Source organism: Saccostrea cucullata, unplaced genomic scaffold, assembly GCF_032062105.1.
Source record: "Saccostrea cucullata isolate Sc308-1 unplaced genomic scaffold, CSIRO_AGI_Scuc_v1 ctg3045, whole genome shotgun sequence".
In the NCBI taxonomy this organism is placed as follows: Eukaryota; Metazoa; Mollusca; class Bivalvia; order Ostreida; family Ostreidae; genus Saccostrea; species Saccostrea cuccullata.
This window is the reverse complement of record NW_026934760.1, coordinates 46,249-61,097: the sequence shown is the minus strand read 5'-3', so window position 1 is coordinate 61,097 and position 14,849 is coordinate 46,249. Positions and strand designations below refer to the sequence as shown.

At 32.3% G+C, this 14,849-nt stretch overlaps 2 protein-coding genes across 2 annotated transcripts in view; both read left to right on the top strand.

The window, feature by feature from the left end:
• The first annotated feature begins 2,619 nt into the window (after positions 1-2,619).
• LOC134241263 (uncharacterized) lies at positions 2,620-4,599 on the top strand. Its single transcript, XM_062723321.1, has 6 exons — positions 2,620-2,745; positions 2,957-3,112; positions 3,391-3,468; positions 3,617-3,800; positions 4,045-4,244; positions 4,355-4,599. Exons 1-6 carry the CDS (start codon positions 2,666-2,668, stop codon positions 4,428-4,430), a joined length of 774 nt encoding a protein of 257 aa, XP_062579305.1. The 5' UTR covers positions 2,620-2,665; the 3' UTR covers positions 4,431-4,599.
• Positions 4,600-10,457: 5,858 nt separating this feature from the next.
• LOC134241264 (uncharacterized) overlaps positions 10,458-14,849 on the top strand; it is a 31,802-nt gene continuing 27,410 nt past the window's right edge. Inside the window, exon 1 of the mRNA XM_062723323.1 lies at positions 10,458-10,539. The gene's annotated coding sequence lies outside the window, so the exon portion shown is untranslated. The remainder of the gene's footprint in view (positions 10,540-14,849) is intronic.

The following is a 14,849-nucleotide window of genomic DNA, read 5'->3' as shown; positions in this document are numbered from 1 at the left end:
TTGTATTCCCTGTTTATTTTGTCCAAATGTTAAGACTTGAAAGCGAAAGTACATTGCAAAGAGCGAGTTTTACAGAGGTCTTGTCTTTATACATATTATGCTTTCAATAACAGCCTATCAGAGACCATTCACATCCAACTTGCCCTTCAATGATAAACATATATTATTTCTGCAATGATGGTTTTAACAAAAAGGACAGAATTAAGCAGGTGCATTTCTCTTTAACTATATGCACATTTTCTGTTACAATTTTTCTAAAAAAATCATCTTTTTCAAAATATTTGTTATCAAGAGATACTTTCTATCTATTAATCAATGATATATTTATTAACTGTAAACATTTTGACTTTATACCACACATAGTTTTGTAGCTATTGTAAAAATAATTTTTTAGACATGTTGACCTTTGACGAAACCTTAATATTTGGACATTTGAAAAAAAAATGATTAAAAAAACTTTCAATTTTTCTAAAGAAACTGTATATTGGAATGAGAATTTCAAACTTATTTGGTAATATTTAGAGAAAAACTACGTCGGGTGTTTTTTGATTGACTATTTTGAGACCCTGGGCTACGGACTATAGATAGAGTATTTTTCATTTAAGGAGAGACCATACAAAAAATAGTTGATTGTATAAGTAATATCTGTTGACATTATTATCTTGGAGTTTATATGTGTTTAAAAATTCCTATCAGTTGGATATTAAATCAATTTATACAAAAATCCTGTGAAAATTAACAAAAATAAACTAAAACGTAAGATAAATTCCCAATACGAGTAAAATATGAATTGTCAGAACAAAATAATTCATGTCTAAACTACATGGAATTGGTGTTTTGATAATAAAATATCGTCTTAAACCATCTAAAGACCAAGAATTAACTTTAATTTAGCATTTAAGAAGGACGAGTTTCACGAGAGTACTGGGGCTACGGACTACACCGTTAAACAGCTCTATTGTGGACAATCATCTTAAAGAAAATATAATAATATATTTAATTCTTGGGCAATTTTTTATTATTATTTTGGTTTCTACTAGTCAGTTCACACCACTTTTAGTATTAATAATATGCCATGCTTAAACATCAATTGTCTAATGTACTGTGTACTTTCAATGCCAAATGAAATTCCAGTTCAACTAATAATAGCACCATTGGCGTTCAAACAAGGTGTCGATCCTTGTGTTTTTGGATCAAATTCCATTTTTATGGGATGTTAAGACTGGTTGGTGAAAACTAATAAACCGTTGAACCACATTTTGCAGTGATACAGCAAGAAAAAATATCTTGCTGTTTAAGAAGTTTGGGTATATGGTCTGTTAATTTGCTAATTTTTTGGAAGAATTTGTAGCCCTTTTGTAAGTTGGTATTGTGAGGCCAAATTTCTTTTTGAAAAGTTCCAATGCTAATTATTATAAATCGATTAATAGTATGTAGCATAAGAAGGAAAACGTTATCAAATATATTTAGAAATATGTTGTGACCACAAACAGAACAAGACAGACTACAGAAGCAAACCTTTAGTTGAAAAAAATTCATATTTAGACACTATATTTTTAATTACACTCGATTATGTATTTAAAATCATTGTACGTGTTTGAATAAACATATAATTATATTGTAGCTATTGTATCAATAATATATCTGACTTTTTCGGATAGTTGTATTATTAGGGCTACGGACACCAATCATTCTTCTGTAACTTTTTTTAATGTTGTCGTAAAATCATTCATTACTGTTTTTATTCTTTACTGGTAACTATGAAAATATTAAACAGGAGCATTATAAATTATACATTATCCTGTTGAACACAAACTAAAATGAAATATGAGGCTACGGACTATACAAAATATTAGATCAGTATGCAAAAAAAAAATTACAAAATGTGCACACTATTTACTACATAACCAGAATATTTTTCCTAAAGAACTTTTTTTCTTAAGTAAAATAAAATTTTTAAACCCATTATATTTGCTCTTTTTCTGTTAGAAATTATGAATTTATTTAAACACTCAAAAATCTAAAATTATATAACAAAGGTAAATCTGTATACATTTATTCATAATTTCCAAATTTTTTTATCCTTTTTCTTTTCTGTAAAAAATAAACTTAACCCGAATGATTTTTCTGTAACTATTTTGGAATGGTTCATTCAAAATAATTTTAATTAACCATTTTTTAAAATGTAAAAAATCAAGTGCAACAGCATAACACTTTAAAAAGCATGAATTTGATACTTTATTCTTTTTTTTTCAAAGATGCAGGTACTATATATATAATATAATATACCAGTTGAAAGCTCTCTTCTTTGCAATGCAACCAAAGACATTTTGATTAATTGTAACTTTAAAGAGTTATGTCCATATACATGTAACATCATTTAGTGGAAATGAGCACCTGATCTTGGCCAAGCCGGTATGCATAAACTTTTTCAATGAAAGAATTCTTCATATGTAATAATAGTCATAATTTTTAATAAAAATGTGGCTGTAAGAAAGCTATTTTAACAATAAATCTCAGACAAAGATACAGACATTTTGCACAATTCAGTAGCATACTTTCCGTATTCAGACATCGTTTGGAATATTGGCAGGACGCTTTTAACTATATCGATCTTTCCTCATCCACTTTGATAATTCTGGTATTACCACTACGATTTACTCAAATGTCAGAGCAATGGTTTGTGTTCTCAGCTGCCTATCTTCTGTGGACTGTGAGAATTTTTAAATATGCTGCTGTTTTTAGGTAAGCATACTATATGAACTGAATTTTACTTCAGAGCTTCTGTCAAAAGATGTGTGTGTAGATCTATGGAATAGATTTATGCCCACCATGAATGTAAACGGACATACAGTTTTAGTGAATAAATTGGTATATTTACAGGGTCATTTACAAGTAATTTATGTGACCCTATGCACTTTTTACATGATGACATTATTAATGTGTTTTTCTTCAGACAAACGGGAGCATATGTGCAGATTTTATGGAGAATTCTTATTCACGATATTTTCCAGTTTACCACATTCTTCCTCTTCATTCTGTTGGCCTTCAGTGGTTGTCTTCTTTTGTCTCTTCGAGGGGAAGGGTCATTGGAACAGTTTCATGAGAGCAGGTAACTCATACACCCTAATTTTTCTACATTATGGTCAATTATTAGATTTTGTTTTATTGAAACGCTTACTTTAAAGACATCAGACATTATTTTTTGATAAAAGAAAATAAAAGGGCTTCAGAATAAAAAAAAATATCTTTATATAAAAACCATCATTCTACCAGGAAAAAAGAGTGTCAGATAATGTTATAGATTCGATTTTTTTATTCCTTGTTTCCTCGTATAGGAAACATTCAGCTTTATTAATCTAATATTGTTATAAATTCAACATGTTTCAGTTCCTTTTGGTCAATCCTATTTCTTGGAGCAAGGATCTTGATAGAGGCTGAGCGAATTGTAGAATATACAGAACTTCAGTAAGGGTTTTATTTAAAAAATATCTGCTGGAGTTTGTTTTCATAATTTTTTTTTCATATATCTGTTGAAATTATAAGTACATGTATATGAATGCAGATGAATGTATGATCTACCTCTTAAAAACCTTTATATTTGATTCGTCTGTAGGACTACGAGTCTTATCATTATGGCAGTATTTTTGTTTACAATCTGCGTCCTTCTACTAAACATTTTGATTGCTCAGCTCAGTGACACTTACCAAAATGTCCAACAGGACGCTCAGCGGGGGTTAGAGGTCAACAGAGCCTGGATTGTGGCCAGGGTCGAACTAAATAGTCTTCTCTTTGGAAAGGTATGAACTCTGCTTTACATATTTTCAAATATGAAAATTGAAGTTTAGGTATTCAAATGAAGACTTTTGGAAATATCGCATGTCATTTTGGACATATATGTATTTTTAAAGATATAGAGTGACGAATTTTCATTATTCAAATTACACTTATACATAAAATGTAAAATTATTCAGTAGTTTAGAAATCCTTCTCCTGCCTATTCATCTAAATAATATTCCAAAAAGATGTTAACATATATTTTAGGGTCATCGAATATCACACTACAAGGAAAGTGAAAACATTGATGATATTAAAGATGTTTTAGAAAAATGGGAAAGTCCTCCATTGAACGAAATCAACAAGTGTATTCAAAATATATCGGATGATCTCGATTCTCACAAAATGAATCTTTTGACGATTAAGAAAACAGTGGCAAGACAAGAAGCGACCTTGTCTACAATCCAGTTAGTTGATTCTAGTATCTTTTTCTTTTAATTTCTAAAACAAGTATTAAAGGAAACAATTACCCATAGATATATATTTCTTTTTTATATTATTCAAATTTCCATTTTAGAATCAGTCTGGATAAGCTTTTAGAACTGGAGGAAAGGAGACAAAGACAAACCTTGAGACGTTCATTCACTGTATAAAATACGTATACAAATTTCCAAACCCAGATTATTTATGTTATTTACTGTATGATGAAACCACTTGTTTTATCTCTTATATCGGTATTTCATTGGTGATCATTTGTGATTTCGATTCTGATTATTTCATTTTTCTTAAAATATGTTGCTATTGGTTGCTTGTCTTTTTGTCCTTTCAAGGGGATGTAAGGGATGCTCATTCCTCCGTGACAATCCAGTGTGTCAGAGATCCGTACATGTTCTGTTTCTGATATGTATTTTTTGATTTCACTTATGAGCTTCAATACTTTTCGTTATCTCCATATTTCATTCTTTTGTTGAGACGAAAGAGAAGAGATTTGTTACAATATCAATTATAATATAGGTTTTTTCCCCTAATTTTTTTCTGTCTTTTTATCAAAATTCAAATGATGGATTTGAGTTTAAAATAATGTTAACATTTATGTTTGTTGTGGGTTTCTTATCATTGTAAATTGAATTTTGTTATTTTTTAAATGTATGTTTAAATAATATATTAAATGAATGAGAGGTAAAATGGAAACCAGCTGTCCTTATGTGTTCAAAAATTCAGGAAGAATTAGATAGATTACACAATCAGTATCCACTGGTCACTACTGACAAAGCTTAATATAATTTAAATTATATTTAAGTTTGATTGTATGTTGTTTTAATTTAAGACCAATTTGAGCAAATTTCACCCATGTAGAGACGTCACCATGTATTTTTACCTTTATCCTATATGTGGCACTCGGGACCATTGAGCAGTGAGGAATCTTTAACGTGCCAACGCTTGCGATTGACATGGGACCACGGTTCTTTAGGTCCCATTCGAGGGACCCGCAACTTTTTCTTCAAGTGCCAAGTGCAATGCGAAGGAACAGTTGCTACCCATTTTATTGACCTTGTCTTACACATCTGTAACATATTTTGATATTTTACGAGATAAAGGCGTTAATGGTAATCTACATTCAGGATTTCTAATAAATGTGACAACTTTAACTTTTCAAATAGTCAACTTCCCTTACTTATGCAGAAATTAAATCTAAACTAAAGACCTACATTCTGGGTATAGATATCTCAGTTGATTCGATACAAGAAACCATCCTCTACGCAAGAACACTTTTTAAAACGAGATAAGTTATTGACAAACAAATTGATGAAGCAAGAATATCCCTAGCACCATTTATGAAGTTCTTTGATTGAATCAATGACCTTGTCACCAAATATAATCTATCGCTAATTGAAATGCTGACTGACATTTTTCCTGCTATTTGTTAGACCAATATTTATATTCTGAATTGTCGACGGATTTTACTATAATTTCCTGATCAAGACGATGAGCATACGGCGAACATGGCAATCGGTTGGGGATGCTCATCTTCATGGCACCTGATCCCACCTCAAATATGTTAATGTTTTAGGTGTCCGTGATTGCTCTGATCCAAATTTTGTATTGTGTAATGGACTTTTGACAATAATACTTTTCGTTACCTCCATGTATTCCATGTATGATAATTGATGGGATATTTTTTTTAATTAAAGATTCATTTTACTTCCGTCACTCAGATTCGACTAAAATAACGCATAAACATTAACAGAATTGTAATGATTGCAATACAGAAAATACTTTCTTTAATTTCAAATAAAGAAAAAAAGAAAATCAAAAATGTTCATAGCGACGAAAATGTAATTATTAAAATCATTTAGATGATAGAATCAATTCAGTTTCACTTCTGTTTGAAACAGTCCTCCAGAGGCCTTGTGTTCCACCAGGAACCAAAAGGAACCACGAGGATGATAATTATTCTGTTTGAAGAGTCTGCGCGCTGTAGCAAAGTCAATCATTTTTCAAAACATGCATATACGACTTCTAGATCTGTCTTTAAAATATCTTGATTGACTGTTTACCTTTTTGGATTCCATTATATTTTTAAAAATGATATTTTAAATTCCTCCCATAGAAGATTGCTTGAATATGAATACACTCAAATATAAGAAATGATTACTAATTAAACAAGCCAATTCAGAGAATTCGTGTCCCCCGCTTAGGGAAAAAGTCGGCTCCCCCTGACTGAATTTGTAGAATTATTAAATGTATACATGTATACTGAAGGAAATAAAATACATGTATGTCAATATGCATATAAAGATTTGATTGCTTATTCTTTATTATGTGTATAGAAGATTTTTTTATATGGAATATTTATCACACTGTAATGATGATTTTATAACCTCATAAATTTTTCATTTCACATGCTGAATACTATCATTTAGTAAAAAAAAAAAGTATTTAAAAAAAAAAAAAAAAAGAAAGGTCCGACCGAGATTCGATCCCGGGACCTCTCACATTTGAAGCGATAGACATAACCACTAGACCACGTAGTCTCTTTACTCGAGGTGAAGTATATGTAGAACTGAAGTCACATACATGTATATATTCATGTTTTCATTTTCGGTATTCTCAAAATTTTACACAATCCATGGTGTTTGATTTATTTAGCCTTTATTAAACAGTTATAATAGATGTAATAAGAACATAAATCCGCCGAGAACCTGTTTTATACGCAATAACTCTCCTCATGCCCCTGCGCTAAAAATAGCGACATGTAATACTATAAATACTAATAAAACAAACGGGGCGGGGCACTTTGAGAGGGGGAGAGAGACGTCCTAGGGAGTTTTGGTATAAAATTACATTGCATAAGCTCAAAATCCTCTTGAAATATCGCCCGGAAATGATAGTGTTACACACAGACAGAATGTATAAATTTACGACCTTGAACTTTGACCTTTTGACCTAAAAATCAATAGGGGTCTTCTTTAGGCCACAGGGAGTTGTTTTGTAAAATTTCATTGCGATAGCTCAAATAGTTCTAAAGATATCGTGTGGAAACGAAAGTGTATTAACAGACAGAATTTGCTTATTTATGACCTTGACCATTGACCTTTTGACCTCAAAATCAATAGGGGTCTTCTTTAGTCCATAGGGAGTTGCTATGCTAAATTTCATTGCAAAAGCTCAAAGGGTTCTCGAGATATCGTCTGGAAACGAAAGCGTTACAGACAAAAACATCATCAAGGGAAAAGCATTAGTACATTTACTTTGAATTACAACAAGTAACGACATGGTTGCCCAAAGGAGCGATAAACAAAGGTAGAAACATGGTTGCGTACAAATGACGTTTAACTGATATGTACAAAACTGGTCCTTTTTCTAACATCGGAAATAGATATGGCCGATCATAATATTAATTATACGAGGGCAGTGCAATGAATAATGTCATTAGCTCGATGACATACAACATAGAAATCAAATGACATAAAACTTGACTTTTTTTCATTATTGAGTCTTTAATGAATTGATTACAGCTTCTGTGACCTATTTTCATCACATAGTTCCATTGTGAGAAGCTGGAAAAGAAGACTGAATTAAAAGTGAATGGTGAAGAATCAGTAAACTGGAGTAAAATTAAACGCTTAATAATAATAGACAGAACTTGACTTTCTGCAGTAGAATTTCTATCCCGAGCAAGTAAAAATTTCACAAAGAATCTGGGTGGATTAGGCGAGTCATATGCCCACATATGAACACTCGCGACAAGTTACTGGGTGCTTCAACACCGCCGCTATGACCACTGAGCCACGAAGTCGCATATACATTACCCTTTAAATAACAAACAGTTATATATGTATAGCAAGAACACAATTGGACTTTTTGAGAATATGTTCCGAAATTTAAGTCGGAAAACTAACTTTTTATATAGAGTGGGTCTTCATACCATTTTTTTTTAAAATTGTGAGAGATACTTCCTTCCGTACCCTTTTAATATTTGTTTACAAAAAAACTGTACGAAGACCCGGTCTATATAAAAAACACAGTTTTAACATTCAATTTCTATCATTTTTAGCTTACCTGAGCCGAAGGCTCAAGTGAGCTTTTCTGATCACATTTTGTCCATCCTCCGTCCGTCCGTCCGTCTAGCTGTCTGTCCGTCTGTAAACTTTTCACATTTTCGATTTCTTCTCCAGAACCGGTGGGTCAATTTTGACCAAACTTAGTACGTTGCATCCTTGGGTAAAGGGTAATTTAAATTGTTAAAATAAAGGGCCAAGTCTCCTCACAAGGGGAGATAATCAAGAAAAGACAAAAACAGGGTGGGGTCATTAAAAAATCTTCTTCTCAAGAACCACTGGACCAGAAAAGCTGAAACTTATGTGGAAGCATCCTGGGGTAGTGTAGATTCTAAATTGTTCAAATCATGACCCCTGGGGGAAGGGCGGGGCCACAATGGGGAATCAAATTTATACATAGAAATATATAGGAAAAATCTTTGAAAATCTTCTCAAGAACCAATAGGCCAGAAAAGCTGACACTTATGTGGAAGCATCCTGGGGTAGTGTAGATTCTAAATTGTTCAAATCATGACCCCCGGGGGAAGGGCGGGCCCACAATGGGGAATCAAAGTTTAACATAGAAATATATAGGAAAAATCTTCTTCTCAAGAACCACTGGTCCAGAAAAGCTGAAACTTATGTGCACATGGAAGGATCCTGGGGTAGTGTAGATTTCAAAATATCTAAATTATGATCAGTGGGGGTAGGGTGGGGATGCATTATGTATTACAAGGGGGAAATCTGGTAAAGAACAGAAATCTTCGCTATGTTGCCATACAGGGGCATAGCTGTTTCACAAACACATCTTTTTAAGTTTTTATATATAAAAGGAGTTGCGGATAGAGATGGATACCCCAAAGCGTAACAGACGGACATCCCGATCACTATTATACCCTCACTTTTCAAGCGGAGGATATAATAATATATATTACTGCTGACTTTTTCTGTAAGTACGATTATTTCCACCATCGAAAAACAATGTTTACCAAACCCTTTAAATCTTTACACCTTTCGATTCTGAATCATCGTATTGGCCTTAAAATATAGCCATAATCGTATAATGTTATGAGATCAACATATCAACAATTTAATCCAAATAAGCTTAGGTGAGCATTTTGGCCAATATGCTTCCTTATCTTTTTTTTTTTTTTTTTTTTTTGCACCCTAAAAATTTCAGCTTTAATCCACAGGGAGTCATTTTTCTACGGGGGTCAATTTTCTTAACGTGGGTTCTGCAAATTTTTAGGGTGGTGACACTTTTTCTACGGGCAAAAGGGTCATTTTTCTACGTCGAATATTGACCGGGGCTCATTTTTCGCTGTCGAAAAATGACCCCCGGTCATTATTCGATGGGGGTCATTATTCGTCCTTACAGCCCGCACCAAATTTAAAAAAGGAATCTTTTGCCCTATCCGTGAGTTGTATGATTTAGACGATCTATGCACTACATGTATTACCCTTCACGGTAGCTCAGCCGGTAGAGAGCTCGCTCCGTGATCGGGAGGTCGTGAGTTCGTATCTTGGCCACGGCTGACCTAAGTCGATAACAAATGGGTAGCAACTTTTTCTTCACCATGCGCTCAGCACTTTGAAGTGAAAGTTGCGGGTCCTTCGGATGAGACCTTAAAAACCGAGGCCCCGTGTCAGCGGCAGGCGTTGGCACGATAAAGATCCCTCACTGCTCAATGGCCCTGAGTGCCGAGTAAATGTCAAAATTTGAAGTCCCTTCACCGGCATACGTTGACGTCTCCATATGAGTGAAAAATGTTCGAGAGGGACGTTAAACAATACACAATCAATTAATCAATCACTACATGTATTTATTATCTATTCAATATATAATTTTTTTATTTTAGTTTTTATGTCTAAAGTTTGACATGTTGTTACTTTTCATACTTTTAATTTTCAAAATCATTTCCAGGTTTATAAAAAAGTTTTCAATGATCTGTAATACTGAAGAGCATTTTATTCCTGCTTAAATCACGTCATGTAAATAGATAAGTTCATTTACAATAAGTACATTATTTTGTGTCTACTTTCCTTTTGATGACACATTTCCTTTTGCAATAGGTATTGGGACTTGAAGTCGTATGATTTAAATACAAGGAAGTAATAATACGATAGGGCCTATTATATATTTGACATGTACATTAATATAGCTTTTCGCTGTGAAAGCTTTACCGGGAAAATAAAGAAGAAAACAGACGGGTGAAACAGAGTAAGTGCATGAGAGAGAGCATGTGGAACAGCATTGAGTAATTTAACAAAAGGCATGCTTGGTATAGGAACAGTATTGAATATTTAACTATATATATGAGGGTCATTCAAAAGGTTCGTAGACAATGTTCCTCATCGTCATATTATTATTATAAGATTATAGATCAACCCCTTTTCGTAAATAAAAAGATCTATTTTTTCGGAGTCTGAAGTTTCATTTCATTTAAATAAATAAACTCACATTAGCCATTTTTTAAAGTAACATCTTTTGTTACCACGGAGGACAGTTAAGGATGACGTTTACTCAGGTTTCAGAAGTCAGACAGGAAATTTTATAAAGTATAATATGTTAAATAAAAAATTGTACTAAATGGATGAAATAACCAAGTTTTAACTCAATATCAATTTAAACATTTAATATTTTTTTATTTTAAGGAAATATACAGGAACAAAAGTCAATGTATGGTAATGCAGAGAAAATTCGGACTAAATTTCTATTTTTTTATTTTTGTCAAAATTTTAAATTTTTTCAATATTAATAATAATGTGAAGGTGACATGTATTTCTAAACAGCATTTTGCAAAATTTTTATGTGTTAAAGCTAATAAATTATTTCAAATTCAATGCTATGAAATAAAGAAATTCAAAAATATGAACAAAAACCATTCCAGACACGATATCTCAATAATTTGAACATTAACCCCATATAATATTAATACCATGAGAACTAGCTAGGGCAAAAAAAAAATAATTTGATTCTATAAATAATTTGGAGTTCTTATCTTTCAGATTTTTGTAACATTCAATTAAAAATGGAAAAAAATATAAATATGACAGAGGAAATTCGGACTGAAATAATTATCAAGCTTATGGCCCAAAGTCTTATATTTTTATGAAGCATCCCTGTTCCATTGCTATACTATTTCATTATTGAAAGAGTTTTGTTGCTTGTAATATTTTGTGAGTGAAGAAAAAAATGGTCATAATGTGAAAAATTTGGGTATTTTCCGTGAAATACTCAAGGGCCACTAGCATGAAAAGTAGGTCATTGTCCTAATTATTTGAAATTGAAAATTACCACAAGAATCATAACTGTACAATGTGCAGTAAGGGATTTTTCGTTCTTATCAGTGGAATTTTTAATCATCTGAGTAAAGGTATACCTTACCCAACATTGTAACATCAAACACAACGTCGAGAAAATTTCTCAAAATTAAACACTCTGCTTTTTTAATTTCATGCACGGGTTGTAGCGTCTTCTCTATTCATTAAAACGTAACTATGGCACTGAACACGTAGTTTGCCAACAATTGTGCAAATAGCTTGAACTAGGTTGTCATTGTTTCCAATTTCTTTACCGCGTAACTCTATTAGTTCTGCAGCAGTGAAGCGCACATCACGTTTAATGACGTTTTAACTCCTTTGACAAGATTTGTAACAGTTTTTTTTAAATGTATAGCCTGTTTTTTGCAGAACATAACTCTTCCGATTTAAACTCGACACCACTCAAAATTTTATTATTCATTTTATACAAATACACGTCTTATTTTTCATGCATTTCCCTGTTCATACAGAATTTTTAAAGTTTGTTAAAGAAGTTTCCCGAATGCAAAGCAAAATTTTATTGCTACTCGCTGCTCCGTGACGTCCTCCAACGTCATGGTTTTTTGCCTTTTTTAATTCAAGCCCATATGTATTTAGAAACTGATATCTTTTCAACGGAGAGATATTTTACATCACCTCGTAACATTAAGTTTTACAGCAAGGCTTAATTTAAACATGTAAATTGTTACATTTTTTATTAAATATTTTTTATTTTTCTCATGTACCATGTATTTTAAATGGTTTTGATTGATAAATTGAACTTGAACTTGAACGGATGTACACTCGAAAGTTTACGTAATAAAACACTTAAAACTGAGTATTATTGTTTTCCTATTACGAGGGCCGTTCAAAAATTACGCGGACTGTGTTGTTATTTACTCTTACAGACGTCATATAGTTTCAAATTTCAAAGAAATATGTATCTTAAAGATTCCAATAAATTTTCGGCAAAATTTATGTATTTTTAAAAAAATTCTAAGAAAATTATCGCTATGTTGATATCGCTGATGAAGAGGTACGGAGCACGACAAAAACATTGGAAGCAAAAGCATGCGGAAATTTAACTCATTATTTTTCGATAATTTGCGATATTTTTCGACAATTTTCTCAAATATTTCTTTAAATTGTTCTATTATTATGTATTTAGATTTCTGACATGATATTTGAAGTACTAACAGAAATATAGTGACTTTTTTCCGATGCGATTCCCGTGAAAACGACTGTAAAAATGACGTCTTCTGAATTGACGGCGCACCACACATTTGTTAAATTGCGTGTGATGCTCGAGATATCGCCAACATAGATCCAAAATATCCATATTAAACATGTAGTAAACTAGGATATTTGAGACATTCGTCCACAAAAAGCAAAATGAAATTTTAGACCGTTAGATCTCTGTAAAGAGTCTATACGGGAGGGCGGAAAGATGATTATCGACGAAAACTTTATTCGGACTGTAAAGAACGTGATTGAGTCACCGATATCATACTATCTCAAAAATACCTGCATATTTTGGTTTTAAAACAAAAAAAAGAATACTCTTTACTTGTTTAATAGATTTTAAGCTTGACAAGAAATGGTGTTTGGATGTTGAGTAGATAAGGTAACTTAAACTGTGCAAGTACTCTAGGGAAAATGTTGAGAATATTAAAGCTAAATCGCACATTTTTTATAATGACTGTGACGTCGAAGATTTTGCTGCTCCGTGACTTAATGATATGTCCTGATAAATCACTCAAAATCGATACCAATTTATAATATTTTGATATGAAATTTTGAAGACCATATAAGTAAAGATTCTTTTATATTATGTGTGACATTTTGCCCGATTATGTCGTCAAATATTTTTTTCTGTGCAACAAGTCCGCGTAATTTTTGAACGGCCCTCGTACATAGAGAAACCTAAAAAGAAAGAATTAAAGTGACATGTCAGTAAAAATAATCATGACTGGAAAATAATACTCGTCAAAATTAACGAAGTATTTAAAAAACAATTACTCAAGAAAATGCCTTCAGAGCATTATCAGATCTAGAGTCAGCCTTGCTCTATAATCATAGGGTATAATTATACAGCTATTCTGTTAGAAAATAAGCAATTCAAGTTTAATTTTTTATATAAGGACAATAGATATAGAAACCGATATAAATCACATAAAATAAAGAAATTGAATTATTTTGATGAAATATTAATAAACTACATACATATATATTAAATATTTATGTTATTATTAGGTGTGAAAGTCTTCTTCCTTCAATAAATATTATTATAAATTGTTTCTATGAGTGTATTGTTCAGAAATGACCGTCGCATACATGTAAAAATTGTAGACCCTTGTTGATACTACTCAGAATCAATTTCAACTGCCTTTTATAGTTCCATTATTTATTGGCAATCTCATTTCTGAGAAGGGTCCGATCATAAAATTAATAAAACTTGCCCACCGGGACTGCTGGGACTGCTTTGTGGTATTGCTCTCTGGGACCGCCGTTGGACTGCTCTGGGACTGCCGTGGAACTGCATTTGCAGTCCCAGAAAGCAAACCCCGGGACTGCTCTGCGATTGCTTTGTGTCAGGTCGGGTCTTGTCGGAACTGTATATTATGTAATCTTATCATGTTGCTATTTCGTTGAATTTGCCAAAATGTATATTTTTTTCAAATTTCATAGAAAAAAAATTAATAAATCTTGAGTCCAGCGTTATGAAATTTTTTTATTTTCTGTTTTTAGACTCAAAACCATATCTAAAAATCACTTTGATGGAATTATTTTTTTTTCTATATGCAAATCAAATAAAAACATCCAGCGATGTACTTGCAAAGCTTTCAAGCTCCATGCCACATTAGGAAATATGTTCTAGCTATAAATACCAGCTAGTGTCTGTTCTAGTTCCCGACACCTCGCCAAAAACTAAGTTTAACAAGGATAGTGACAGTTTCTTTGCCAAGCGTTAAAACATTAAAAGTGAAAGTATCTGCAGCTGCTCAACGGCTGCAAGATCCGAGTACAGATTTAGGTTTACAGCCTTCCACCGGAAAATGGTAGCAAATGTCTCATTATGAGCCAAAACATTCGAAAGGGTCCTTAAATGCAAATTTGGCGTTGTGACGGTGAGGAACTCTCACTGCTGATTACAATACGTGCCTCTTAATCTACAAAGAATTTTTTACAGTAATGTTTAAGATGTAAATCTTTTAAATGGTGCGTTTA